The following is a 25,191-nucleotide window of genomic DNA, read 5'->3' on the forward strand; positions in this document are numbered from 1 at the left end:
TACTCTCCGATGGTTCAGCCAAAAAAGCATGTGTCGAGAGAGGCGGAGGGAAGGAGAGAGGAAGAGGGATGGACAGACAGGGGAAAGGTAAGAGGCAAATATGGCAAAGGCTCTAGATGCCAGACATAGGTGTTAACTGTACTATTCTTACAACATTTCCTAAGGTCTGAAATTTTTCCAAATGAAGGGTTTGGGAGGAACCCCGTCAACAACCTAAATATCCAACAATAAGGGAAGAGTCCAATAAATTACAATATTGTATGTTTACATTGGGAAACATGGGGTCATTCAAAAGATTGTTTTTAAAAGCAGTCTTCTAAAATAAAAGGTCTTCCTATATAACTAGAGCCATTCTGTTTTCTAAAAAGAATACAAAAATCTTACACAGAATGTGCTACCATATGTAATGGAGGCGTGAAGCTCATGTTCCCTTCATGTAATGATTTTTGTTGTCCGTATAGGTAAAGAGGGTACAGGGTGACCATGACAGGGTTATCAAGGTAGGTGACAGTCAATGGACCCTTCCCTGAGGGGCATCTAAGTGTGTGCTGAGGGAAAGTGAGTCACATCCACTAATGCCCTCATCTTCTTTTTAGAATCTTGTTTACTCTTTGAAGGTAGGTAAGTGTCCATAAACAGATTTGTGAAAAACCTGGCTATCCGTACGCCAGGCGAGGAGGCCAAAGCAAGTTATAAACAGATTTCACCGTGGGCCCACACTCTGTGTCCTCTGCCTGGACAACCCCTCTGCCATTTCCCTCATTCAACGAGTTCTATGTCCTGTGGGTCCCAGGATTCTTCGGGACACTGGAGAGCCCACTGGCACAAAAATCCAACTCACTGCAGGTGTTTAATAACTATCTCCTATTAGAACTGATAGTTATAACTGAACTCCTATTAAAACTACTTAATAATTTTTAGTATAAACTTACTATAGCAAACACAACTCAGGGATGCAAGATAGTATTTGCTGTTAATGGTCAATTGTTCTTGCAGACAGATCACTTCATTCTATATGTGTGGTCAGAGGTTTCAAATCCTTTAAGTTAGGGGAAGAGGAGCCCAAGGGAGGTAGGAAGGTGAAAATAAAGTGGCAGTTAACTGTCAGTATGGCGTTTCGGGCCAGAGAGTGGAGAGGAAAGGCATGGATGTGTTTGGAAAGGATACCACAAACAGAGCGTGGAAGAGCTAGAGCACGGGAGTGACACAGCGACCACAAACATTCCTATCGACCTAATTCCACAAGGGGGTTTAGGATCCAGTCCTGATGGTGGACTGGTAAACTACATGATGCCTTGTTGTCATGGAAGCGAGAACACTTAAGTAAAGGTCACAGTGCACTCGTCCTCGAGGTTAACTGAGGCAAAATGCTAAGTTAACCACTACAGTGAATGAAGAGGATCCAAAGCCAGTCACGCTCAAAGCACAAATGAACTGAAAGTGCTGTTTCTTGGAAAATGATCTGTTTTTAAAGCTGGGACCTTCAGCCAACAAACTTTAAGGTAATTAACATACAAGGTTAAGAGCTCCCTGTGCAGATTTTATTCTTAGCAGTAAGCCGATTTCATCCAGGAAGTGCTGTGTCACTAACTTCCCATAATGAGAGCACAGCCACCATCTACTGGGAACCTGCCGTGTGCCATGCCCTGTGCTGCATGTTCTCAACTGCACCAGTCTGATGACCCTGTGGTCAGACGCGAGCAGTTCGATTCTGTAGCTAAATACACTGAAGTACAGCAAGGTTAAGTGGTTTGCCCGCACTTGCACTACTGGTAGGCACCAGAAATTAAGACTGGAGCACAGGTCCACACAGATCGCTTCTCACACTCCCAGAGTCGGTAAGCAGGCTAACATGTGGTGGTGGTCCTCAGAATAAAAACGGTGCCAGTGTAAGTAAATGACGTATCAGTATGGTGGTATGGAAATGAGAAGATCAGATGGGGATTAAAGTATGCAATTTCCTGATCATCTAGCAGAACAAATTTAGACAAAACCTAGACATTTACTAATAGAGACTACGTTTGTTGGGAAGAATTGCATTGGGGTAGGGGCATATTAGGCTAAAGGAAATGGCATACTACGTTGAACTGAAAAAAGCATAGGTTTCAAAGATCCATCTCATTGAATTTTACAGGTGATTTCGCCCCTAAATTTGCTCAGGCAAGATATTTAAATCATTTAAACTTGAGCATCCTCATCCAAGAAATGGAAATATCTACTTCACCCGATGTTGGGAGAATTATAGCTCCATCTGCCTACTATTAGGCCTGGCAGGGAGTGGTACACAAATATAAGGGAAAAAAATTCCCTTTGCCTCCTGGAAAGAATAATTTTTGGTTCACCTTGGAAGCGGTGGCCAAGATATCATGGCAACAGCTACCTGATGACCGGGGAAGTCTCCGCCTTACTCAGGACTTGTACTTTGCCATGTATAAAACTGGAGACGTTGGAGAGATGATCTCTAAGCTCAAGGTCCCACTGAATGCATCAGATGGGGTTAGGTGTTGGTTCACATCTCTATTCAGTTACTCATCGTACACCAACCGTGAGTAATAATGTCAAATCTAAGACGAGTCTGGAGAAAGCACTGCTGCGAGGAGACAGCCACAGAATGGAGCCAGAGATCAAGAAAAAGAGTAAACACTTTGTGTTCTTCTAATTGTGTTCTCCACCCAGAAAGCCGCAAAGGACACTGGATGAAGGACAAGAGGGTTAACATGGCATACATTCCCCAAAACCACCCCTATGAAACAAGCCTTCGAGGGAGAGGCAGGGACAGCAGGAAAGCATGCCACAAAGTCACAGGGTTCATAAACTTTGACTAGCATATATAAATTTATGTATTTCCACCTGCTTCACATTTATCTAGAAGTCTCCCAAAGGCAGCGACTATGCCTTGACAATTTCCCAAAGCTTTTATTTCCACTTCATTCCAAATCCAGGTGTTCAAGTGCTAACCTTCGGCATCCGAGACCCCATCCCCTGAAGTGGTTCATGGCTCTTAGGCTTAGGCCAACAGTCTACTGGATCGAACACAGTGGTTCTTAGCACATGACAATCACTTGGGTAACTCCAGGACCCTGGCGCCTAGACACGACCTCCGGAGATTGATTTATTGGCCTCAGAGAGGGGTAGGTATCACTAGTTTAGGAGTACCCCAGATTATTCTCATGAGTGGCAGGGCTGAAGGCCACTGACTAACATTAATCACAAAAAATCCAACGAGGGAAAGCTAATCAAAAACTCCTTAGTTTCAGACAGTTGCTATTTACCTATTTTTAGTCTCTATTTTCATGTTTGAGATTTGTTTCAGCCTCTTAGGAAGCTGACTGAGGATGTTCTCAGAGTCTTAAGAGACTTTTCAGCATTACCACCATCTTCTTTGTCCTCCTTTAGATGAACCTACGTGGGAAAGATAAAAACTGAACACAGTCATGAAGGAAATGGCGGTACTTCGACGTGGCGACTCCTGACAAGAGGCGACGGTGCTCTCGTCGATCCTTCCCCTCCGGTGGGTTTTGATTCCACGCTACGTCCGATCCTGATCTACTTCCTCAGCTACAGAGGGAGAGTAAAACAACCAAGTTATGGGTCCCCAACTGTATTGTATGTGTGGGCACTTTTCTTAACGGCCCTGAGCCTCAGTTTCCCAATTCGTAACATAGACATGACTGTTGCGAGAGTTCCACGATACTGTATTTTATACCAAATGTTGGTGAGTACTCAGAAAATGCTGCTGGAATCTACTCAACCTTTTTCAGTTTCCACAGAGTCCATTTAAATTTCCTTCTCCAACAGTTTCTAAAACCAAGCTAAGTAAGAAGCAGGACTAGGAGAATGCAGGCTGGAGATAATGTGGCAGAGAATCTGTACAGAATGCTAACCAAAGAAGTGGGCTCCCTTTGTACACAGGGCAGTTTCTAGAGAAGGGGAGATTCGCTGTGAGCAAGTAGTTTAAGAGTTGATTAGAAATAAAGGGGTCACAAGCACATTACGTGACCAGTACAGGCATAGTAATAAAGCAATTACCTTTTGGCTTTCTATTTAATATCAGAAGCGGGAGGAGAAAATCACCGAATTTATACAAAGTTGGCAATCATATACTAAGGAATACCTGCTACCAAGTTTAAGGAAACACTATATTCTACTAAGACAGGTCCAAGGAGAGATTCAGATAAAACCAGAATATGCTCTGGGCTGTGAAAACATAACAATTTGCTGGGAAAAGAAAGCTATGTTACACATCTCAAAGGGCCCTACTGTTTTTTGGCCAAGAAGACATTGGGAAATATTTAACTTCCCGCTCCAGGAAAATGTTAGAGATATTTAGTAATTTATTCCCAACAGTGAAACTGTTATACACTTATGTCCATGCCCTATTAAGAAAGCAAGCAACATTGGTACAACTCAAATGGTCTGAGTGGAGTCACATACCACATCTAAGAGTGAAAATAAAATAGTGACTGCCTGCATGATGCTTAGGGAAATAAGCTACCAGTGAGTTAGAACCCTAACTATTCAATCAGAGGCAATATAAATATGGACCTCTGTAAATGTAATAGTTTGCTATAATTTTTGTGCCATTCCTTATGGCAGAAAGTATAATCTGGGAAAAGACGAGACACTGACCAGGAATAGGGTTCTCCTTGAGGGATATGAAAGCTACCATCAGGGGCCTCAATCAAACCAGGCTCTGCCCCCAGGGAAAGTATGGAGGTAAACTGATCCCCCCCCCCCAAAACACCATAAAAGTGAAATGAGCTAGCTGAATGCTGCCACTTGAGTTTCAGTTAAGGTCTGGTAAGCCACCCACACTCCCTTCAGCACATTTTCCTATAAGTTAACTAATTTATCAAAAAGAATAAGTGGGCAAAACCAGTAAGAATTTCTTTAAAAAAATGGAAATAAATAAAGAACCGTCCTTACCAAATTTCAACCATAAATTATGAGGCAAAGGTTAACATACGCTATTTCGTTAAAATCAGAAAAGCTTTCCTACCGAATAGAATCCACAAAATATAAACTACTCTGTGAACATAGCATGTGATAAAAACAGAAACAAAAAGAAATATTTGAAGGTCTTAATAACTGTTGCTATGCAACAAGACAACAGAACACAGCAAAACTGAGTTAGCTACAAAAGTCCCATCAGAAATGGCAAAAATTCCAGAAGGGTTTAGTAACAATTTGCAAAATGCTACAGGTGATAAATCTGATCATGATAAAAGCACTGTAAATAACTGAGTATATAAAAACTCAGACCGTGCACTAAACAAAAACGAAACCAACATTCAGCATTAACATATCCAAACATATGGGCAAAAGCTGGAAAGCTATCACAAAAATATGGATGGAAGAATTATAGGTGATAGTCTTTCCAAATGCCTTTAATTGCATACTTTGGTCATTACTTTACCAAAAAAGGGAACATGGTGGGCAATGATAGTTACACAGTACAACAGGCTACGCTCCCAAACAGATACAAGAATTCATGCAAATGATTAAAACTCCAGATTGCAGTTAGTAAATGGTCAAGGGCTTTTTACACACAACAAAATGCAGAAAATAAACCCACACAGGGGAAAAAACGGAAAACATTTAGCTTCTATGTTGCCTATTATATAATTAAAATCATAAAGCCTCACTGTGGCAGGGCTGTGGAGAAATTGGAACACTTTACACTTTGCCTTTCACGTGGTCACTCCCTCAGGGGCACGTACCATATAGGTAAATCACAGATTACCTGGAAAGGTCTTAGCCAACTCCCCGTTACACTCCAGAACCAATACAGTATTTGCTTTCACTGGCATTTGGGAGAAACAGATCTTCAGCATTTAAATCCAAATTAAGAGCAATCACGGTAAAAGCTCCTTTAACAGGGTATCATTAGCTTAAACTAGATAGAGGTCAAAAATGTTCTGTCAAGAGCCAGACGGTAAACCTTTGTGGCTCTGTGGGCCAAATGATGAACTTTGCTTTTGTGGAGGGACAGAAGCCACAGACAATATGTAATACACGGGCATGTTCTAATAAAACTTTATTTACAAAAACAGGTATTGTTAGAACCCATGAAGTGCACAACACCAAGAGCAGAACCCTAACATGAACTAAGTAGTGTGTGATGGGCTAATGTTGGTTCATCAGTTGTAACAAATGTCCCACACTGGTGCAGGATGTTGATGGTGGGGGGTATAATTGAGGAGGGTCTGTACATGGGAGCTCCCTGTACTTTCTGCTCAATTTTGCAGTGAGCCTAAAATTACTCTTTTTTTTTTTTAATATTTTTATTTATTTCTAGGGGAGAGAGAGAGAGAGAGAGAGAGAGAGACAGCGTGAGCAGGGGAGGGTCAGAGAGAGAGGGAGACACAGACTCTGAAATAGGCTCCAGGCTCTGAGCTGGCAGTCAGCACAAAGCCCGAAGCGGGGCTCGAACCCACGAACCTCGAGATCATGACCTAAGCAAAAGTCGGACGCTTAACCGACTAAGCCACCCAGGCGCCCCCTAAAATTACTCTTAAATATAAAGTCTACTGGGGCACCTGGGTCGCTCAGTCGGTTGAGCATCCAACTTCACCTCAGGTCATGATCTCGCGGTTTGTGGGTTCGAATCCTGAGTGGGGCTCTGTGCCGACAGCTCAGAGCCTGGAGCCTGCTCCAGATTCTGTGTCTCCCTTTCTCTCTGCCCCTCCCCTGCTATGCTTTATCTCTCTCTGTTTCTCAGTAATAAATAAATGTTAAAAAAGAAAATTTTAAAAAAGAATAAAGTCTATCAATTAAAAAATAAAACAGGGGACTGGCCCTCAGGCTATATAGTTTGACATATCTTCAGATATGTATTCCAAAAACAAAAAGCATTTGCCCAACTCTGACTTCAGCTTACCACGGAAGTCAAATAATGTAATGCCCATACAATTCAAAGGTAAAGGAAAGGCAGGGATATTTTCTCATTCCATCCAGTAACAAATCCAAAGTTTCCCCAATCTTGCCAATAGCATGAATTTCCTAAAGCTTAGTAGGAGGAAACCACCCACCAATAGGTCAGCAAGCATGGCCGCGTCCCCTTCTAAACTAAAAAGACTCCCACACAAAACTGCAAAGACAATGAAGCCATAGCCACAATTTTAGTGCCCAGAGCCTGATAAACCAGATTATGTTGAAATCCAATGTTATCTGATCATTAAGGCCCCAAAGAGCCAATTCTGTCTTTAAAGTGAAATACTGATCAAGATGCATGAAGCCAAGTTAGAAATCTTTACCCTGACTGAAATCGTTCTCTTCCTCTTTAATTCTGAATAGTTGGCTTCTGTCTCCAAACAGGTTAGTCTAATTCTTGTCAACTCTTCACAGAAGAAAAACCTTCCTGCTTAGAGAAAAAGGTGTATCATGTACATGTACATATGGGTACAAAATAAATGCACTCGGAAACAGAATGCAATTGTTTTTCCTTTTACCTAACATGATAATTAAAAAAAAAAAATCTTTTCATTTCCTCTGTAAACAAAACCGCCGTTCTCTCCAGTGGTAATCAGGCTTCAAAGAGCAAAAGGACTTAAAAAACCAAGACTTTTCGAAGAGCAGTCATTTGAAACCAAAGTCAACTTTTCAGTGGGCAGTGGAATCTTAAAATACTTTCTGAAGGAAAACAGAAAGTGGCTGGGCCCTGAAACCTCAAGAACAATAAAAATAATGAAACTGGCCGGTGCCTTCTAACAACTAAAAGCTCTTAAGTTCAAAGAAGCAGTGTGATTGTGGTAGGCATCTTTTCTGTGAAAATCATGCAGGGCTCAGTCAGAGTGGCTAAAATGAGCAAATCAGAGAATTCTAGATGCTGGCGAGGATGTGGAGAAACGGGCACCCTCCTACACTGCTGGTGGGAATGCAAACTGGTGCAGCCCCTCTGGAAAACAGTGTGGAGGTTCCTCAGGAAACTAACAATAGAACTCCCCTATGACCCAGCAATAGCACTGCTAGGAATTTACCCAAGGGATACAGAAATGCTGATGCATAGGAGCACATGGACCCCAATGTTCATAGCAGCCCTCTCAACAATAGCTAAAACATGGAAAGAGCCTAAGTGTCCATCAACAGATGAATGGATCAAGAAGATGTGGTTTATCTATACCATGGAATACTACATGGCAATGAGAAACAACGAAATCTGGCCACGTGTAGCAACATGGATGGACCTTGAGGGTGTTATGCTGAGCGAAATAAGTCAGGCAGAGAAGGACAAATATCATATGTTTGCACATATAGGAGGATTAGGAGGAACTTAACTGAGGACCATGGGGGAGAAGAAGGGGAGAAATGGTGGGGGAAAGGGAGAGAGGCAAACCATGAGAGACTCTTGAATGCTGAGAACAAACTGAGGACTGATGGATGTGGGGGGGAGGGGGGAGATGGGCATGAAGGAGGGCACTCGTGGGGATGAGCACTGTGTGTTATATGGAAACCAATTCGACAATAAACTATTTGTAAAAAATAAAATAAAATAAAATAAAATATTTAAAAAAAAAAAAGAAAATCAGGCAGGGCTGTCAGACAACCTGCTTTCTGGTGGATTTGGGAGATGCTATATTTAAGTGTGGGGACATTATGGAAGGTTTTTAATTTTTTAATGTTTATTTATTTGAGACAGAGCAAGAGGGGGAGGGGCAGAGAGAATCCCAAGCAGGCTATACACTGTCAGCACAGAGCCCAACATGGGGCTCGAACTCACCAACTGTGAGGCATGACCTGAGCCAAAATCAAGAGTAGGAGGCTTAACGGACTGAGCCACCCAAGCGCCCCTATGGAAGTTTAAACTTATATACTAAGTGACTAAAGTCACAGGATGTTTAATAACCTTTATACGGAGCCAGTAACCACCAAGTAGAGCGTGCCCACTGTACGGCGAGCAGAGAGCTCCCAAGGAAGGAGGGAGCACTACCCTCTGGGAAGAGACGGTTTTGAATAAAATAAAATAAGAAGAGCCAAGAGCAAATACCCTTAATACCAGTGTAGCTGTGCAAAAGACAAGCACAAAGGAACTGGAAAATAAAACAAAGGGGAAGTAAGTCTGTAGGGAGGGGATCCAAGTGATGAATGAAGGAAACAGAAGTGGCCAGAGTGAGACGGGAAGATGAAAAGCAGGTCCAGAAGAAAATGTGAATCATTTCCTACGAGCACGTTCAAGATTCAAAAGGTTCTGTCTTTAACGTATGTCTTCACAGTCTGAGTTCTCCTTTCCTTAGATCACAAGAGAAGCTTTAATTCCCAACAACTACTTAATGGTAGAACCCACACTTTTGCAAATATAACAAAGAAGCACTATGAGCATGAACTGCCCTTCAGAGACAATAAATTAGTCCTTAAATCCCAAGAGTTACAGGTTCAGAAGGAAAAAAACCTGTAAAAGTTATATCGAGAACGAAAATCAATAAACGTTTATTCTGAACATTAAAATGTGATACTTCTATTACTCTTGCTCAGGAATTAATATATACTATCTGAAGCCTCACTGACCAATAGAAACATAATGTGAGCCACGTGCATATTTTTTAAATGCCCTACCAGCCATATTAACTCAAAAAGAAACAGGTGAAAGTTGTGATAGTTTATTTAATCAACATATCCAAAATACTATGTCTACATGAAATCAATATAAAATATATTGAGATATTTTGCCATTGTTTACCTTAAGTCTTTGAAATCTACTGTACCTTATACTTTTAGCACAGCTCAACTCAAAATCTAAATATCTATCAGAAATAAGCGACCTATAATTCGATTTCATTAAATTTGCAGTTAAGGTAGATTCACAGATCCAATTTATTTTAAACATAGCTAGAAGTTTTCCAATTAACTGCATCAAATATCAGCTTTCAATTGAAGCTGAAATCAATTCAGTTTCTCTGCCACACTAGCCACATTTCAAGGGCTAACTAGGCTCAAATGGCTAGTGATGACCTTACTGGGCAGAAGGCTTCAGATAATCACAGGAACCAAAATTTCAAACCTCACTGTTAAAAGAACTATAATAAAACAGCAAATGAGACATATAATACAGTAGAAAAATTAAGGTATTAAAAATAGAAAGAGAAAATTACAGATGTTTATCATTACAGATGACAGATCTTTCATATCAACAAATATATGTATTGGTGAAACTTAACCACATAAAAGAAAAAGTTCGATTCACAAAACCCAACTTTATACCATATTTCAGACTGAAAATAAAGGACTGAAAATTTAAATAGCAATGCTCTACCAGAAAATGTAAACAAGAGGAAAACAGGGATCTGTAACTCAATGTCAAATAAGGTTGAGTCCAAGCTTAAAAGCACTAAACTAGTAAAAGGGCAGCACCCTGTGTTGCTAAAGGGTCCGTCTCACAAGGCGGGTGTGACAGTTAAGAAGGTCTAAGCAGCAAATAGGTATAAAGGAAATACTATGAGAGAGATATAGAGAAACAAAATTGTATTAGGAGACTTGAACTTCTTTTAGGTCATGATGGATCAAGTAGATAAAAAAAAAAAAAAGTAAAGCATAGGAAATTTAAATAACATAATATGGTAGATCTGGAATATCAAACTCTGTAACCTAAGAAGAGAACGTCATCTCTTTGTTGCCCAAGGAACATTCACAAGACATGATCAGATGCTGGGCTACAAAGCAAACATCAATAAATTAAAGATAATTCAGATAACATTCTCTGATCACAATGCAACAAAACTATAAAGAAAATGAAAATACAGGATGCACCTGCACTGAAAATCTTAAAACTCTAACAACTCTTCGTTCACAGAAGAACAAAAATCTGAAGATGCAGAAGAGCGGGGAGGAAACAGGATCAAATACTGTACATGTCAGCTGCCAAAGCAGGGCTCGGTGGAGTAACTGTGGTCTTAAGTACTAAAATAAAAAGCCAAAGAGAAAAGAAACCAAATGTCCAACTCAAAAAGAAAAAAGCCTAACAAAATAAACCCAAAGATACTGAGGAGATCAGAAGGGCATTAACAAAGTCAAAGTGGACATTAATGAATTAGAAAACAAAAGTCATAAAACTAATAAAGAAATCCAATCATAAACTACCATGTAATCTCATCAAAAAGGGGAGGGGGAGAATATAAAATAGACGAACAGCCACCAAGAAAATTAAGACTGTTAAGACACTACTATCTCAGCGATGCAAATTGACTTAGAACCTCAATGACGAGGACAATTTTCTAAAGAAATATAAAATGGACTCTGGAAGAAAATCTATACAGATCAATAGCACAGAATGCACAAAGAGCAAGTCCCCAAACACACTAGCTTTAAAAGGTTTCACAGGGGGGTTCTACCAAATCTTTAAAGGACAGATCGTTCGAGAGATAAATTGGTTTTAATATACAAACAAAAAGGTTTTTTTCTGAAACAAGCATAGCACTGATAAGAAAATCTAACAGACCATACATACACCCAAGATCTATAGATAAACAGCATGTGATTAGCAATACAATGAGCCCAGGTGTTCAATATCCGATTCTTGCTACTTCTGTCTACACTCAAAACTTTCCATAATAAAAAACTAAAATACAAAATTGTTTACTCAAGGAGAAAAAATTCTCACTAGGTATCACTTTTCACTTAACAAAAGTTTGACAATTCGGTAAAAGCAGAGGAAAATGGGTACCTCCAGAAACTTCTAGTGAGAAGATAAACAGACAATCTCTCTGGGAAGCAATTTGACAACATTTACGAACATTTCAAATGCACATGCGCTCTGATGCAGCAACCGCATGTTTAGGGGTATGTCCTCTATAAACACTCCTACTTGGCACTGAACACTCGACATCGTAGCACTGGTTGTCGCAGCAAAGTTTGGAAAGACCTATTAGCCATAAAGAGGGAGTTGGCTAGGGAATTCTAGAAGACTTATATAAACAAACCCTCAGAAGCCCTAAAAAAGGAATAGGAAGTACTGTAGATAAAGATTTGGAAAACTCTTAAGGTATAAAGTTTAAAAAGCAAAGTACGGACAGAATTATAAGAAGTTTCCATTTATGCAAAAACCGGGGAGGCTAGTGGGCCAAAATAGGAAGGTGACATTTCTGTCTACGTCCTTTTGCACTTTTTAAAAAAGTGTTTATTTATTTTTGAGAGAAAGAGACAGAGTGTAAGTGGGGGAACAACAGAGAGAGAGGGAGACACAGAGTCCGAAGCAGGCTCCAGGCAGTCAGCACATGAGCCCGACCTGGGGCTCGGCGAGATCATGACTCAGGCTGAAGTCGGACACCTATCTGAGTGAGCCACCCAGGCGCCAGAGCATTTTTTAAATATGAAACCATGTAACTCCAATCTCAGACAAAGAGAAAATATCATTAAAAAAAAAAAATCCCACCCTTGAGAATGCACTATTGCCACTACAACCTAATCATCCATTTAAAATGCTACGCCTGCTACACTGGCTAACTGCGTGGAAGGCTGTATTTCAGGTAAAGACTGAGTTCAAGAAACTCATTATTTTAAAGGGCATAGAAAAAATGGCACACATATCAAAGGGCAACAGTACTCTACATCGGAAGGTCATCTAATTAGTGGTTCTCAATGCTGGGTATGCTTAAGGACAAGCCGGGAATCTTCTAAAAATACCAGTGCCCTACACCCCCGCCCCCCCACGTCATTTACATTAGGAGTTTGAGGTTTGGGACCCAGGCATGAAACCCACGGCTTTATACCAGCGGTCCTCCCTCCACAAAGGGTGATTTTGCCCCCCTTGAGGGCATGACGCTGTCTGGAGACATGTGGTTGTCACAACTGGTGATGTCCAGTGGCTAACGGCATCTAGTGGGTAGAGGCCAGTGACACTGCTTTAATAAACTTCCAATAGCCCACAAGACACACCCCCAACAAGGACCTGTCAAAACGTCACAAGTGTCGAGAATGAGAAACCTTCCTTTATTTATTTTTTGAGAATGAGAAACCTTCCTTTGTTTTTTTTGTTGTTTTGTTTTAAATTTTTTTTAATGTTTTATTTCTGAGAGAGAGAGAGACAGTGTGAGCAGGGGAGGGTCAGATAGAGAGGGAGACACAGAATCTGAAGCAGGATCCAGGCTCTGAGCTGGCTGTCAGCACAGAGCCCGACGCGGGGTTCAAACCCACAAACCGTGAGATCATGACCAGAGCCAAAGTCGGATCCTTGATTGAGACACCCAGGTGCCCCAAGAAACGTTCCTTTAAAATAAAATCACTGGGGCACCTGGGTGGCTCAGTAAGTTGGATGTCCAACTTCAGTTCACGTCATGATTATCACAGCTCTTAAAAGTTCAAGCCCCATGTCCGGCTCTATGCTGACAGCTCAGAGCCTGGAGCCTGCTTCAGATTCTGTGTCTTCCTCTCCATCTGCCCCCTCAGGCATTTATGCTCTCTCACTCTCAAAAATAAACATTAAAAAAATAAATAAATAAAAATAAAATCACTGCTTATGAAGTAACAACCAGTTTTAATCCTCACTCTTCAACAAGATAATCTCCATATTTTACTAGTGTGAATACATTAATATAACAACCCTACTTTGGGGCACCTGAATGGCTCAGTCTGTTGAGTGTATAACTCTTGGTTTCAGCTCAGATCATGGACCCAGGGTTGTGGTATCGAGTTCCATGTCAGGCTCCACCCCGAGGATGGAGCCCGCTTAAAATTCTCTCTCTCCCTCTGCCCCTCTCCCCCGCTCATGCTAAAATAGATAAGTAAATAAATAAAGATATTTCGGTAGCCATAAAAACTACAATTTGTTAACATGGTTACCACAAATACTGAAGCACAGAAGAATGTGTATATCCTTTCTTTTGTCCCTGTCTGATTACTCAATAATTTATGTCCTGTTTGTAAAATAGCCAGGGGAAAAAAATCATAAAAGTCACAAAGTGGTGGCCTGGAGGTCAACATGGTCCATGTATCTACTCTGTTTGAGCCTCAATTATTTTTTATTTTATATTTTGAGAGAGAGAGAGGGTGCATGCAGAGGAGGGGAAGAGAAAGGGTGTGAGAGAGAATCCCAAGCAGGCTCGGCGCTGTCAGCGAGAGCCCATCCAGGGGCTCAAACTCATGAACTGTGAGATTAAGACCTGAGCCAAAATCAAGAGTCAATGCTTAACCGACTGAGCCACCCAGGTGCCCCAATTTTTTTTTTAAGATTTAATTTTTAAGTAATCTCTACACTTAAAGCATGGCTTGAACTCGTGACCCCGAGATCAAGAGTTGCACACTTCTGGACTGAGCCACTCAGGCATCCCGAGCCTCAGGTCCTTTAAAATATACTGTACCAGTGCCCATCAACTGCCCCTCCAGGAGCCAGCACATACCTGGGCGTCTGCCACAGTCCCCACCTGGCTGGTTTCATGTAGTCCTTTGCTGCTCTCCAGCTGGTCCTTTAAGTATCTCAGGCAGCCTTCATTCGCAGTTTTCACCAATCATAAAGGGGCATAAAGCCTCTTTACTCTTCTTCCTTCTCACCTTAAAAATATGCCCACATCCATTCTAAATTCTCAAACTCCTACATTATTTGCCAAAATAGAACTAGCAAGAGCTAGAAGAACTGAAAGAAAAGTAGAAGTCGAGATGGCCAATCTTCTTCTGGTTGTTGTCATTAAACATAGGCTGCCTGCCACCTGTCTCTGGATATTACAAACTAGGCTTGTAGTTTCTAGCAAATTCCACTACAATTATGTATAGCTCTTCTGTGAGCTTCCTTATACGGAAAAGACTTCAATTATTAGGCTTCTTCCATTATCCTAGATTAGTGTATCCCTCCACCTCTCCCAAAATAGGTCAGAAGCCTTTTATGGGAAATATCTATCAAGAGATTTGATCATTTTCTTTTGAAAAGCTTATCGCTTTTCCTTTGAAACTACAATCACATATTTCGGGAGTTGTGTTTGAGAGATTACCTGATACAATCCACACGTCTTATTAATGAGGAAAACAAACCCTAGGGAGGTTCATTTCGCCAAGGCCATACTCCTGAGTTAGTGGCAGAGAAAATTTAGAACCTTTATTCCCAGATACTGGTCCCAGGGGTTTTCCATCATAATACTATCCTCGACTGTGGTCTTCCTTCTCAAGTAACATTCTTGCCAAGACGCCTATTAACATGGGTAGATACTAGCTGCTATAGGAATAAGTCAACTAAAATTTTGCCAGGCTATCACACCTATCATTTTAACTTTGAGGGTGGAAGGGAGAAATTAGCGATTACTGTGAGTTAACTTAGCCCGCTTCACCGCTGATGAGGCTGACACCTTTGGAGTCATCTCTAAACCATAAAGTAGAGATGGGAAACATGCCATTTATAGCAATGGTGACATCTTCTTTCTAAATCCTGAAGTCTGGGGCTGCTTCAAACCTCTAAAATTCTCTCAAGTGGCCAGAGATAGCTAACTACTGAAAAGCTTTTAGGGGCGATGCTGAAAATGCAAAGGTCAACATCTCACTGAACTTTGACTTTCCTCTTCACTCTCTGGCAAAGTGGGTTCTTAAAACTCAACCTGGCCTCAACTTTAATCTATTCCTCTCTTCCTTTCCCAACTTTTTAAAGTACACAGACAAAACTGCATTTTGCCTGCCAGGTCCTCTCAGTATGTTCTACCTCCTCTGCACTTGTAGTTTTTATTCCCACCTGAAACGACCCCTTTACATTGACATAAAATTCATTAAATGAACAGACATCTCATTATTTTCCCTTGATAGCGCAGGACATGTTTGCTGCTCCATTTTATTCCCCTTCAAAGATGCTGACCTCCATTCGGATACCCAGGTGCGCACTTTGGTTTTACTGTCGGGTGTCTCACAACCAGCTCCCTCACCTCCAGCGATTCAAGTATTCGCTCCGGAGCTGAAAAGGCACCACTCCTGGGAAACACGATCCGGTTAGCAAAAGGTGGTGGCATCTACTCCCATCTCAGCTAGGCCTCTGGGGCAGGGGGAAGGCCGGGGCTTCTGCGCTCCCTCCTCCAGCCTGTAAACTGCTCACCAGCCCAAAGGACTTGGGGGGGGGGGGGAGGGACAAGGTGGTGGGACACATAAGGAGAGGCGCAATGAAAGGTGCTGGCACGAGATCGGGGGTGTATCAGACCCTGCTCTGACGCTAGGAGCCCACGCGTCCTCTCCTCCCCAGCATCTAAGGCGTTCGCAGTCCAGGCCTCTTAACTGCTTTAACCTAACACGAAAAAGACAACAGTTCGAGTCCTGCCGCTCCAGGCACACAGGAGCACCTTGGGGCAAAAAAGGAACCAAATACCATTGCATAATGCATTCGACCTCAAGGTGTTTCTCAACAGCTCTTCCCCAACAACGAAAATCTACAAATAAAAACATTAAAAAGCCACCCACATTCCGCTAGCAAGTTTTAAGGGCAGTGAGGTCTGTGTCAAGTAGATTTGAAGCTACGGAAGCAGGTCTGGGGCGTCCCGCCCGATAAGGGTCCTCGGACGCGGTTTTCTGGCTTTCCAGGTAAAGCCCTGGCCGGTGCGTGAGTGCCAGGCCCTGCCCCTCGGAGCCCCGAAATCCGAGTCCCTGGGAGAGAGCCCGGGCATCCCGGAGCCCCGCCCGCGGTTCCCACGGACTTTGCCCCGAGGCTGGGGAGACCCGCGGCGGCGGCGGGCCTGGAAGGCAGCGGCCCCGTGTCCGGGGGGTGGGGGGGGGCTGCGGGGAACGTGGCGACTGTGGGGGCCCGCGGCCCCGCACTCACCGAAGTCCAGGAACTGCTTGATGGAGAGCGGGGAAGGCGAGAAACGCGAGTAGCGCTCGATCTGCTTAGGCACCGGCTGCTTCAGCAGCCAGGAGAACAGCCGCATCCTCGCCGAGGCCGTGCACCGACCAGCCGAGACGCCTAGGCAGCCGCAGGAGCCAGTGCAGCCGAGCTGCGCGGATCGAGCACGTCCGCCGAGCGCTCACCCCGGCCCCCACCTCGGCCTCGGCGCCGCGAGTGCAGCCGCCGCAGCAGCAGCAGCAGCAGCTCCCGGGCCGAGGCCGGCCGCCCGCGGCTTCCCTAGGGCCCGCCCACGGGGGCGGAGTCAGCCGCCGCACGTACGCGGCGCACGAAGGGCGCGGGGGGCACGAGGGGCGCGCGGCCGCACGCGCCGGCCGCTGATTCGCCGTGGCCGCCCTCGCTTTCTTTTGCTAGAGTTCAGCCAGAAGCCCGCACCTCCCACCCCAGCTCCTGGGGCTGAGCCCCGCCTCCAGCTAAGTCCTCCGCTACCGAAAGGTAGCGAAGGTGCCTGAGGACTGCGCGGAGGCCCGGAGCCCACGCCCAGAATCCAATCCTACGCCTCGTTCCAGGCCCGTCACAATCGCAGGGACCTCTTCCGGGAGGGCCTTCCCTGGATGGGCTGGCGACTGCACTTCAGAATTCTCGTTGCAGCTTGACACTTTGATTTTCATGTTCTGTTTACCACTTAACTATACTGGCTGTTACATGCTTTCCACCCCACCACCACCTTTAAGCAGATTAAACTCACTGGTTCTTTCGTGTCCTCCCCCACCCATCATTGGACAGGCTTAATTGTAATGTCACTGACTGTTTCGTGGCCCACAGCACCCCTCCACCTCCACCTCCCCACCCTTCCGGATCTCACTAGTTCAAACACCTTTGGACAAGAATGTTAGGTTACCGACTCTGTTTCCTGGCCTGCCACTCCTCGTTCCCACCAACACCCCCCTCCCCCCAACACACACACACCTTCCCACCTGTAGCCAACGCCTTTGGATTAGATTAATTAAGTCACTGTTTCATGCCATCACCACCACCTTTGGACAGTATCAATTTTAAGATCACTGGCACTTGGTTTTGTGCCTCCCCCTCCCCCATATACCCCCTCACACCAATGGGCAGGATTAATTGCAAGGTCACTAGCTGTTTCATACTTTCACCACCACTACCACTGGAAAGGATCAAATTTAAGGTCATTGGCATTATCTTTCACACCCCCTCACCCACCACCACCACCATAGGACAGCTCCTTGACTCTCATGCTTCACCACCACTAGTACCACTACGTTTGGACAAGAATCTATGCTTACACTAGTGTTGGGTATTTTTTCTCTGCATACCAGTCAACTTGAACTTGGGGCTCAGTATATGAAATCATTATTTCCTGATGTGGATTATGAAGTACTGCTTACTTTAATCATTTTCACTAAAACTTGCTTTATTTTTTTTTTTAATGTTTTATTTATTTCTAGGAGAGAGAGAGACAGCGTGAGCAGGGGACGGTCAGAGAGAGGGAGTCACAGACTGAAACAGGCTCCAGGCTCTGAGAGGGAGTCACAGACTGAAACAGGCTCCAGGCTCTGAGCTGGCAGTCAGCACAGAGCCCGACGCGGGGCTCGAACCCATGAACCGCGAGATCATGACCCAAGCGAAAGTCGGACGCTTACCCGACTAAGCCACCCAGGCGCCCCTAAAACTTGCTTTATTTTTGGAAACGTGTAAACATGGAGTAAAAGGAAAGGTAGAATATGCCCTAAGGAAAGGTAAAAATGTATCTGGAGACCACTTTTTATCTAATTAGACTGCTTTTCTCATCGAATAAAATTATTGGTGTGTAGCTATTTAACTTTTGTGACTTCATTGGTTATTTAAGCACCCAATTCTTTGCTTACTAGCTGCATCTTTGTTCTGAATTTAAAGAAAAGTAATACATGTACTCAAGGGCATCCAGTGGTCTTCCCATATCTAGATTTTCATATACATCTTGGTCACCTTGGAGTGGTATGGTATGTTGGCTACCACGTCTTTTCCATTCCAAACAAAGCCTCAAAGAGCCGTACTAACAACCTCGTCAGCTGGGAACTTTGCCAGCAGAGCTAAGCAATCCTTTCGGTGTACATGGGCAGACAAAAAGAAGACCTGTGGCCTCTGATTCTTCCAGGGACTTTCGCAGGTGCTACCCAGAGGCAGAGTCGACTTGGTGCCAGTAGTGGTGGCCAGTAAACAGGAAGGTTTTCCCACCTTAAGCAGCAGCAGATTGCAGCTGACCTTTCTGAGCTTGCAAATCACTTGTTTCACTCCTTCCTTTCCCAGTGAACAAAATCTCCGTATTCTGCTGATTTGATGACTTCACTTGTCATGTGACTAGTTTTATTAATGCTTCTCCAAAAGGTGGCAAAATCCTAGAAGCTGGACACAATATGAAAGAGTATGGTGTAATATCAACTGTGCTGGTCCAGGGCTCAAAGGACCCAGTCCTAATCGTGGTGCTATCATTAACTGGCTGTGTGGCGTGAGACAAGTCACTTAGCCTTTCTCTGTCCTACTTACTTCTTATGCCAGATGGAGACACCTGATTTCTCTCTCTCTGGCATTTGTGATAATCAAATGAAACAAATGATATCTAATACAAACACAAGATACTGTTTTACCACTTTTATACAACAATACAGGTTTCAAGCTAATAGCTTCATGTTAACTGGCAAAATCCAGAAGGTAAACCAGTGAGTTGATTTCAGTGATGGTTATATTAATAAGAAAAGTATCTTGAAAGAAATGAATAGATCTTGTGGAACTTTTTTCAATTCCTTGCACATACCAAGGTTTGCCTGGGCCTGCTCCCAGTGGCTGTCAAAGTAAGATCCCTGGACCAGCAGATCACCTGGGAACTTGTTAGAAATACAAACTCTTGGACCCCACCCCAGACCTACTGAATGATAAACTCTGGGGGTGGGGCCTAGCAGTCTATGGTTTAACAAGCTTCAGGGGTTTTAAAGATATGGCCACAAATTCTTTGATATTCCTTCCCCCAAGAGATGGAGTTTAATTCTCCCTCATTTGAGTGTGGGCTAGATTTGGTACTCACTTCTAACAAACAGAGGATGGCCAGAAGTGATAAGATCTCACTTCAAAGATTAGGTTCTTTTTTTTTAATTTTTTAAATGGGTTTTAAATTTATTTCTGAGAGAGAGAGAGAGAGAGAGAGAGAGAGAAAGACAGTGTGATCAGGGGAGGGTCAGAGAGAGGGGGAGGTACAGAATCTGAAACAGGCTCCAGGCTCTGAGCTAGCTGTCAGTACAGAGCCTGACGCAGGGCTCGAGCCCATGAACGGTGAGATCATGACCTGAGCCGAAGTTGGACACTTAACCGACTGAGCCCCAGGTGCCCCCAAAGATTAGGTTCTAAAACAACTTCACTCTTACAAATACCTGACCAACACTCCTCAAAATTATCAAGGTCATTAAAAACAAGGAAAATCTGAGAAACTGTGATGATCAACAGGAGCCTAAGGAGACGCAACAACTAATTATAATGTGCTATCCTGGATGGGATTCTGCAGCAGATAAAAGGAAATTAAATAAAAACTAAAGAATTATGAATAAAAGATAAATTGAGACCAAATGTGTTCAATAATAATATATCAACGTTTGTTCATGAATTGTAATGAACGTACCATATAATGGAAGATATTAACAGTAGGGAAATGGAGCGTAAAGCGTATGGGAACTTTGTGTACTATCTTCTCAATTTTGCTATAAATCTGAAATGGAAAAAAATAAAGCCAATTATATAATACAGTATTAACTACGGTCATTGTGTTATACATTATATTCTCAGAACTCATTTTATCTTAAAACTAGGATCTTTTTAAATTTTTTAATAGTTTATTGTCAAGTTGGTTTCCATATAACACCCAGTGCTCATCCCCACAAGTGCCCTCCTCCATGCCCATCTCCCCCCTCCCTCCAAATCCATCAGTCCTCAGTTTGTTTCTCAGCATTCAAGAGTCTCTCATGGTTTGCCTCTCTCCCTTTCCCCCACCATTTCCGCCCTTCTTCTCCCCCATGGTCCTCTGTTAAGTTCCTCCTAATCCTCCTATACGTGCAAACATATGGTAGCTGACTTATGTCAGCTTCTCTGCCTGACTTATTTCGCTCAGCATAACACCCTCAAGGTCCATCCATGTTGCTACACATGGCCAGAGTTCATTCTTTCTCCTTGCCATGTAGTATTCCATTGTATAGATGAACCACATCTTCTTGATCCATTTGTCCGTTGATGGACACTTAGGCTCTTTCCATGTTTTAGCTATTGTGGAGAGTGCTGCTATGAACATTGGGGTCCATGTGCTCCTATGCATCAGCACTCCTGTATCCCTTGGGTAAATTTCTAGCAGTGCTATTGCTGGGTCCTAGGGGAGTTCTACTGTTAGTTTCCTGAGGAACCTCCACACTGTTTTCCAGAGGGGCTGCACCCGTTTACATTCCCACCAGCAGTGTAGGAGGGTGCCCGTTTCTCCACATCCTCGCCAGCATCTAGAGTCCTCTGATTTGCTCATTTGAGCCACTCTGACTGGCGTGAGGTGGTATCTCAGTGTGGCTTTGATTTGTATTTCCCTGATGAGGAGGCATGCTGAGCCTCATTTCATGTGTCTGTTGGCCATCTGGATGTCCTCTTTGGAGAAGTGTCTGTTCACATCTTCTGCCCATTTCTTCACTGGATTGTTTGTTTTTCGGGTGTGGAGTTTGGTGACTTCCTTATAGATTTTGGATACGAGCCCTTTATCTGATATGTCATTTGCAACTAACTTTTCCCATTCCATCAGTAGACTATTAGATTTATGGATTGTTTCCTTTGCCATACAGAAACTTTTAATCTTGATGAGGTCCCAATAGTTCATTTTTGCTCTTGATTCCCTTGCTTTTGGGTATGTTTTAAACTAGGATATTTGAAAATTGTTAAGAGACATCTTAAAAGATCCTCTTAAAAATGGAAAGCATAAAAAATTTTTAAAATTACAAAAAAAGGAAAGTATTCTAACTATGTAAGTTGATGGGTGTTAACAAAATTTATTGTGGTAATCACTTGGCAATATATACATATACCAAATCATGATGTTGTACACCTTAAACTTATATAATGTTATATGTCAATTACATCTCAATAAAATGGGGGACAAGCAGTATCTTTTGGTTATAAAATGTCAAATATATTCAAAGAAAATATACAAGATATTAATAAAAACATTTTATAACCACAGAATAACTACTGAACATTTAAAGGACATGTATTACAGTGGCGCCTGGAAGACTCTGTCAGATAAGCATCTGATTTTTTATTTCTGCTCAGGTCATGCTCTCCCAGTTTGTGAGATGGAGCCCCGCATCGGGGTCCTCGTTGGAAGTGTAGAGCCTACTTGGGATTCTCTCTTTTCCTCTCTGTGTCCTCCCCCAGCTCATGCACTTGCTCTCTCTCAAAATAAATAAATAAGCGCTTAAAAAAAATAAAGGACATGCATTACAAAAGTAACAATAAAGTGAACTTTTTTTTTTAAAAGGCTGTGCCTCTCCTCTTGGGGCTTCCTCTCTCTCCCTTCCTGTCTGTCTATCTCTGTCAGAAGCCACCTGCCACGCGGCATGCGAGTCAGCTGCGTGGAGACGCCCACAAGAGTGAGCTAGAAAGCGCATTCTTCCCCTGGCACCGTGGCTGTAACCTCGTATGAGGCCCTGAGCCACAACCAGCCGGGGAAGTGTCTCCTGTACTCCTGACCCACCGAAACTCTCACAGTTTGCGGTGATACATGTAGTTTCAAGCTGCTAAGTTTCTGGATAGTTTATCATGCGGTCATAGGTAACCTATCTGCAAGCGTCGTGGGTGACTCCGGCGCATGCGCAGATCGGCTGTCCTGCCATTCGCACTCTAGCTCAGCGCCCTGTGCTTTCTGGCTAATGCCTGAGACCTCAGCAGCAGCATCGCTTAGAGAATAAGGCAGGCCCTCCCTGACCGTGAAGGCAATTTGTTCCCTTTGCTATATGGTTTCCTGATTCTCTGCACTTCTCACTGTAACGCTCAAAGCAGAACTTCTGAAGTGTCTGTTTTCTGTCCTAGACAAGCTTTGAGGTGGCTGAGCCAAGTCTTGCGTATTCGCTGTTTCATTGCCAAGTCCAGCGTCAGTACCGCTCACTATGTACACAGCAAATATGTTTTAAATAAATGAGGGGCGCCTGGGTGGCTCAGTCCGTTAAGCATACGACTTCACCTCAGGTCATGATCTCAAAGTTCCTGTGTTTGAGCCCCGCATCGGGCTCTGTGCTGACAGCCAGCTCAGAGCCTGGAGCCTGTTTCAGATTTTGTGTCTCCTTCTCTCTCTGACCCTCCCCTGCTCATGCTGTCTCTCTCTCTCTCCCTCGTTCTCTCTCAGAAATAAATAAATTAAAAAAAAAACATTAAATAAATGAAAACCAACAGCAGGAACAACAAAACTATCCCAGATCACATTACTTACCATCAGCTCTCAATGGGGAACAAAAGCATGGGTAGTATTCTGAGTAATTCATGCAATAATGGGCATTTTATTAAATCATAATTTGAGACAGCCAAAAGCCAAAAGGCAAAGTGGAGCAGAATAGATGAGGGGAAAAAATAACCCCTGATTATCTCATCATCAATCAGTAGCTGGTGGATCTTGTTAATAAAACGCCTCCACCAGCACTTGATTTGGCCATGAACTCCAGGTCTCCCTGTGCTTTCCCCCTCCTTCTCTCTTTACTCTCAACTAATATATTTTAAGCACCTGCCGTGTGCTCTGTGAAAGGACCTGTGTTTGTCTCTTCATATTAAGTCAGATGGAGGAATTGTATCCTCATTTTACAGGTGAGTGAACTAAGACACAAAGGTTAAAATAATTTAAGATTACACAGCTTGTACATGATAGTCCAAATTTGAATCCAGGTTTCCTGACTCTCAATGCCATGTTCTTTCTTCATACCAGCCTGCATTTTTAAAAATAGATTTTAGGGGCGCCTGGGTGGCTTGGTCGGTTAAGCATCCGACTTTCACTTAGGTTATGATCTCACGGTTCGTGGGTTCAAGCTCCGCATCGGGCTCTGTGCTGACTGCCAGCTCAGAGCCTGGAGCCTATTTCAGAGTCTGTGTCTCCCTCTCTCTCTCACCCTCCCCTGCTCACGCTGTCTCTCTCTCTCTCTCTCTCCTAGAAATAAATAAAAATTTTTAAAAAATAGATTTTATTTTTTTTAATCATTTTTAAGTTCACAACCAAATTGAATGGAAACTACAGGGAGTTCCCCCCCACACACAGCCTCCCCAACCATCAACATCCCACACCAGACTGGCACATGTTTTACAATCAGTGACCCTATGTCGGCACGTCATTATGAACCAAAGTCCACAGTTTACTGTTCACTCCTAGTGCTGCACATTCTACAGGTTTGGACAGATGTACTGCACTAAAACTCCTCTGTGCTCCGCGTACAAATCCCTCCCTGCTAACCCCTGGCAAACGTTGATCTTTTTTTTAATCTTTATTTACTTTTTGAGAGACAGAGCAAGCAGGAGAGGGGCAGAGAGAGGGGACACAGAATCCGAAGCAGGTTCCAGGCTCCGTGCTATCAGCATAAAGCCCAATGTGGAGTTTGAACACATGAACCGCGAGATCATGACCTGAGCCAAAGCTGGATGCCTAACTGACTGAGCCACCCAGCCGCCCCGAGCGTTGATCTTTTTACTGTCTCCATAGTTTTACCTTTCCCAGAATGTCATACATTTGGAATCAGTCAGTATGCAGCTTTTTAAGATTGGCTTCTTTCACTTAGTAGTACACATTTAAGGTTCAACCATGGGTTTTTTGGCTTCATAGCTCATTTCTTTTTAGATCTGAATAATATTCCATTGTCTGGATATAGCACAGTTTATTTACTCATTCCCCTATTGAAGGAAATTCTGATTGTGTCACCAGCACATCTTTTGATGTGAGGTGTGGGAAGTTATAAGTGTGAAGATGAAGGGCGCCTGGGTGGCTAATTCAGTTAAGCATCTGACTCTTGATCTCAGCTCAGGTCATGATCTCACAATTCATGAGACTGAGCCCCACGTCCAGCTCCATGCTGACAGCATAGGGCCTGCTTGGGATTCTCTGTCTCCCTCTCTCTCTCTGCCCCTCCCCTGCTCACAACCTCTCTCTCTCTCAACATAAATTTTTTTTAAAAAAGGAAAAAAAAAGTGTGAAGATGAGTGAACTAGGGGAGCAAGGGTTACATAATAAAGTTTTATTAAACTTCTATATTTAATCAAATATGTGTGTGATTTGAGGCTCTATTTTCCCAAGTGCTCAGACTCATGATTTTTTTGACAAACTACTTGTTTGTCAAGTCCATTTGTCCTGGTCCTTTCGTTTCTAACAAAGAACGGTTTTCATTCTACTACTAATAGTCTTTCTCTTC

At 43.1% G+C, this 25,191-nt stretch overlaps 1 protein-coding gene across 1 annotated transcript in view; it reads right to left on the reverse strand.

Annotated features, from left to right (window-relative positions):
* Positions 1 to 16,996, reverse strand: part of PDK3 (pyruvate dehydrogenase kinase 3) — a 66,827-nt gene extending 49,831 nt beyond the window's left edge. The window contains exon 1 of the mRNA XM_039257243.1: positions 16,712 to 16,996. Within this exon, the coding sequence (XP_039113174.1) occupies positions 16,712 to 16,817 (106 nt within the window). The 5' untranslated portion in view covers positions 16,818 to 16,996. The remainder of the gene's footprint in view (positions 1 to 16,711) is intronic.
* Between the last annotated feature and the right edge of the window lie 8,195 nt (positions 16,997 to 25,191).

This window comes from Hyaena hyaena, unplaced genomic scaffold (genome assembly GCF_003009895.1).
Source record: "Hyaena hyaena isolate Hyena2069 unplaced genomic scaffold, ASM300989v1 scaffold_611, whole genome shotgun sequence".
Classification (NCBI taxonomy): Eukaryota; Metazoa; Chordata; class Mammalia; order Carnivora; family Hyaenidae; genus Hyaena; species Hyaena hyaena.